General features: G+C 42.6%; 1 protein-coding gene across 2 annotated transcripts in view; it reads right to left on the minus strand.

Annotated features, from left to right (window-relative positions):
* Positions 1-959: 959 nt before the first annotated feature.
* efnb3b (ephrin-B3b) overlaps positions 960-5,106 on the minus strand; it is an 84,952-nt gene continuing 80,805 nt past the window's right edge. For both annotated transcript variants that reach the window (XM_084403889.1, XM_084403890.1), the window contains exon 5: positions 960-2,770. In XM_084403889.1, the coding sequence (XP_084260015.1) occupies positions 2,349-2,770 (422 nt within the window). In that variant the 3' untranslated portion in view covers positions 960-2,348. The remainder of the gene's footprint in view (positions 2,771-5,106) is intronic.

A 5,106-nucleotide genomic window follows, 5' to 3' on the forward strand; every position in this document is an offset into this window, starting at 1 on the left:
ACTTCTTTGGTCACATACTGTTTTTCATCTACTATATAGAAGGGAAGTATGCAATTTCGGGTGCAGCCATTGTTTCCCAAACTGTTGATCTGCCGTGACAGAGAAAACTGACCGTAGAAGAAGACAGTTTATGCTATTACTTGCTATATAGCGCCCACATTGGCCACACTGAGAATGCAATTGAATTCTGGCACGTTTAAAATCACTTAATAATTGAGTTCTGACACATTTCGGGCGTTTGCATTCACATACTTGCATAGAGTATGTTGCAGGCCTAAGAGAGAGATTTTCATTGGCACTAACTGAGATAAACACACAGCTAGTTACAAAGCTGCAATGATTGTGTGTGTGTGTGTGTGTGTGAGAGAGAGAAAGGCAAAGAGAGGAGAGAAAGAGAATGCGAACGAACAATGCTAATCACGGCGTTTGTTGAGATAACCAGCATATACGCCCAATCAGAATGGCTTTTGATTGAGATTTGGAGGTGTGCATGTGTGTGTGTGTGTGTGTGTGTGTGTGATGAAAATCTCTTTAAAAGAGCTTTTCTGTGTGCCATGGCCATTGAGTCGATCTCCGAGTGTGTGTGTGTGTGTGTCCGAACACGTCTACATTAAATTGAGACGAGCCCGCAGATACTCAAGAATTTGAAACGAGTCTAGAAATATTTCCACTTCACTTCATGTGAACAAAAAAGAGCACTGTGTGTCTGTAAAAGAGTAATTCTGTGTGTCCATCTATCCTGTTGTCCATCTGAGAGAATGAGTTCCTTTCTTCCCCTCATCTGTCTCTTTGTACCTCAGAAGACCACTGCGCCCAGATCTGCCTCTTCCACAGTTTCAGACGAGTTTAATAAAAACCTCTCTCTCTCTCTCTCTCTCTCTCTCCTCCTTTAAGCATCTTTCAACTTTTCTTCTCTTCCTCCACCTCCACCTCCCCTATTTTTTTCTTTTAATGTGATTCTTCCATAGTTTCACAGTCGTTCTAGAAGTTTCCTCGCTCGTGCGTTTGCTTTCCCAACAGGCGGTGTTCGCATTCTTTTCTTTTTATTTCACCCCCCTTCCAATTCTTGTCTCCTCTCTGGGTTTTTTCCCTTATTTCCAAGCGTCTTTAAAAATAATAATAAAAAAAGCGTTCTCGGATTGTTCTACCTCAACACATTCACAAACGAGGTCTAGCTTCAAAACTACATCAGAGTACAAGGAGCTATAAAAATATATGTGTAGAACGGAGGAGACTCCTGGGAAAGAGGAAAACGAGGGGGAACCAAACAAACTTGGTGTCTGCAACACAATGAAAAGCATTAAATTAATTTACAACTCAAAAAGGGAAAGAAACAAGGTCAGCATGTCATAAAAAAAAAAATAGGAAAACAAAAATTAGGCCTAGCAAACTGTAACTTTACATGGAAAAAAAAAATCTAAAAATTATTTTACGGAGTATTCATATATAATTATAATCTATGTGTTGAAAGCGATAAAAAAACTTTTTTGATGTTCGCTCATATTTTTGTGTTTTGGTTTTGAAACAGTCTAACAAACACACGCGCCCTTGCTCACGCTAACACTGTACTCAATCACACACTCATCCACGCACAAAAACACTTGCGAGTTGTATTGAAGCCCGCCGGTCGCAACGTGTGCGACTGCAGTGTTGGAATATTTATCCTACACACTCACAAAATACACACGTTATTAAAATATACAAGATTCTCCACGCCACTACAACTCCACCAATCAAACACATGGGTCCTAGATCACGTGACTGCAGCCCTGTGTGACGATTGGCTGAATGAATGGCCCCTCCCCCATCACGAAGGAGTTTAATACAAACTAGATTGCTATTTGTGAGTAGATGTAGCATTCGAAGTCAGAGTTCACGTGTTGTCTTTGTAGGTTTGGACAAGTTTTCCTTTTCTTTTTTTCTTTTTTCTGTTTTTATAGTCTGTTTTTTGCAAGTACATCAGGAAAAGTTTTGATGCTTGTGCTCCAGAACGCCTCCCACAAAAGGAGTCTATGTTTTTTCAGTTGGGCTGAATCACTCCAGGAGGTTTTCTCTAGCTTTAAGAACTTTTCCCCATGTGGGACGTTAGAGAGAGGGAGGCCCTCACAACAGGACATCCTCTCTCTCTCAACAAAAGGCCGAAGTTGGGGGGAGTGACGAGGAATGATAACACACACGCAGACACACTCCACCAGGAATGGTTAGTGTGTCGGAGAAATGTGTGTGAAGGTTAAAGGATCTACGGGGATGCAGACTCTGGGGGGCGGGGCTTGTGGGGCGTGGTTTAGGTAGTCGTTTAAGGTGGGTGTGGTCTTGGCGGATGTTGTCGGTAAGGTCGTCTCCGGTTCTCATACTTTATAGTAGATGTTGGCAGGACTCTGAGGAGGCATCTCCTGTACGATGTAGACCGGATGGCCGTAGTCCCCGCTCACTTTCTCGTAGTGCGGGCAGTAGGCGGAGTCAGAAGTCCGCAGCGGGATGATGATGTCGCTAGGCTCGGAGCCGTTGTTGTTGCCGCCTCCTACGCCCCCACCGCAGCCCCGCTTGGGCGAGGTCAGGGAGGACAGGGAGAGGGGAGGGTGGTGCGATTCTGAATGCTTGGCATGTCGGCGCCGGTAGCACACCACGCAGATCACGGCGGTCACGAGCAGGAGGAAAGCCGAACCGCCGGCCGCACCTGCGATAACAGCGATGTTGGAGGGAGGGAGGGGGCCGTTTTCTCCACCGGGACTTCTGGGAGGAATTCTGGGATGTGTGTTGTTTCCAGCACCTGCAAAACAAAGTGAAGAATTTGATCAATTCCAGATATATAGGGCCCTATTTTAACGATTTAAGCGCATGGTCTAAGTGCACTTAGGGCGAGTCCGAATCCACTTTTGCTAGTTTAATGATGGGGAAAATGGTCGGCGCGCCCAGTGCATGGTCTAAAAGGGTTGTCCCTATTCTCTTAATGAGTAATTGGTGTCTTTTGGGTTTTACATGCAATAAACCAATCAAAGTCTCATCTCCCATTCCCTTTAAAAGCCAGTTGCGCTCGCGCCATGGCAGATTCGCTATTTACCCGTTGGAATTTGCAGCAGAAAGACTGAACGCTTCTCTAGCGAGGAAACGGATCTGCCCGTGCTCGAGGTGAAAGCGCGTGAGCAGACCATCTACGGGACAAAGTGTACGCGCGTTGTGGATCCGCCTACAGGCGCATATTACTAACGCGCTCTTTAAATAACAAAAAAAAATTTGCGCCATTGACTTTAGACCAGGTTTTTATTGGTCAATGGCGCAGTCTATTTCTGTTGCCTCAAAATATCAACGTGCCAACAATGCGCCAGAACACACCTTGGTTTCAGACCAGCACGCCCATGGACGCACAAATGCATTTGCTTATTCAAACAACGTGGCGCAGGACATGAAAATGATAACTGCGTCAGGCTGAAACTAGCAAAAAACACTTACGTCGTGCCAGGCGCCGTTTTTGCACTGGGTGTATTATAGGGCCCATAGAGACACTCCATATATATGTGACCTGCTCCATCATTTTAAATCATTATGACTCAGTAATAAATGATTTAGAGATATATGGCTGTCATAAAAACTTGTTTTTGAAAAAAAAACCTTCTCTTTTGCTTAAAGCATTTTTGAATAGAAGTTAGAGATTTATTCTAACAGACTACCATCCAAATTAATACTTTCACTCAACAAGGACGCATTAAATTGATCAAAAGTGACAGTAGTAAAGACTTTTATGCTGTTACAAAAGATTTCTATTTCAACTAAATGCTGTTCTTTTGAACTTTTTATTTTATTTATTTTTTTACTTCTATTCAACGGTAGTGTACATTGCTAACAGGTAAAAATAAGTTAAAATAAAATGCATATATTTAATATTTATGATTTTATTGATAAGCATTTTTTAGCTAACTAACAAGCTATGGACACTGAATTAGTTTCAGCAATGCAGAAATCTGTCACACCACATTTAAGTGACAAAACAACATTTATGCTCTGAATATCATAATAAAAAGGGCAGTTTGAAAAGAACAGATCAAAAATTACCTATTTTCATGCAACTTCATGCAACTTGCTTCCTCGAACAAACTTCACACAAGTCCCGTAAATTGACGGCCCTTGGCTAAGCATAGTTTTCTGAAGTTCAGTGCTTTTTGTCTGGGAAACTTTCTGGATCGCATTTGGTGATGACACCCATTAGTGAGATGACCACCTTTAACTTGTTCCCGTATTGGAGTGTGGACTCAGAGAAGTGCCCTCTGACACTTACATGAGTATTAGTCTGATGTAGCGGGTTCATTAGCGCAGCCACATCCTGCCCTCTGGCATCGCCTATCTCCCTCTTCCTCACCATCTGATGGGCTAGTTAATGACTTTAACCAATCAAATGGAACAAATTAAACGGGACCAGTCATCTAACCCCTTGATTGGCTTGTTCATGTCCTTAACAGATCAGACTGAACCAATTAGAGCCCTCCGTGTTCACTCAAACTGTCAGAAATCTGAATAAAGTTGTTGTAATAAAGGATGTTGTAAAGTACTGGACTTTTCTCTGAACTCGCTGACCAGTGACTCAGATCACAGTGAGTCAAGGTGGATTGGGTTTCCGCAAACATGCGCGTTTTGGCACGTGTAAACCGGTGGTCAGCCGCTGTGGTCTGGCAATGGAGACGTGAACCACAATCATCAGACCGTTGAGTTGAAAAAATGTGTATTTGGATACAGCATTAAGTCCTGTTCACATCAAGTACGAAATGCAGAAGTGACACAAATGGCAGACAAAAGGTCTATTCACATGGAGAGTAAACTGGAAAAACCTCCCATAATCAGGCAAAGTTTTGTCTCCAGTATGAATAGTTTCATGGAAGTGCTCCGTTTTTTTAATTCAAAGTTGTTGTTTTTTTTAGTGAATATCCATGCTGAATATTTCCTCTGTGTGAATAGGCCTTTACAGTACTTGCAGACGAGGCTTCACCATGAATTATCCTTAATACAGTAAAGTTTTTTTGCTGCTGAAAGTTGTTTATCGTTACCATTTTTTTGCCCTAAAAGCTGTTAAACACTCAGAGGACACACAAGGGAGCAGCAGCTCTAAATGTTCTC

Source organism: Rutilus rutilus (genome assembly GCF_951802725.1).
Source record: "Rutilus rutilus genome assembly, chromosome: 3".
In the NCBI taxonomy this organism is placed as follows: Eukaryota; Metazoa; Chordata; class Actinopteri; order Cypriniformes; family Leuciscidae; genus Rutilus; species Rutilus rutilus.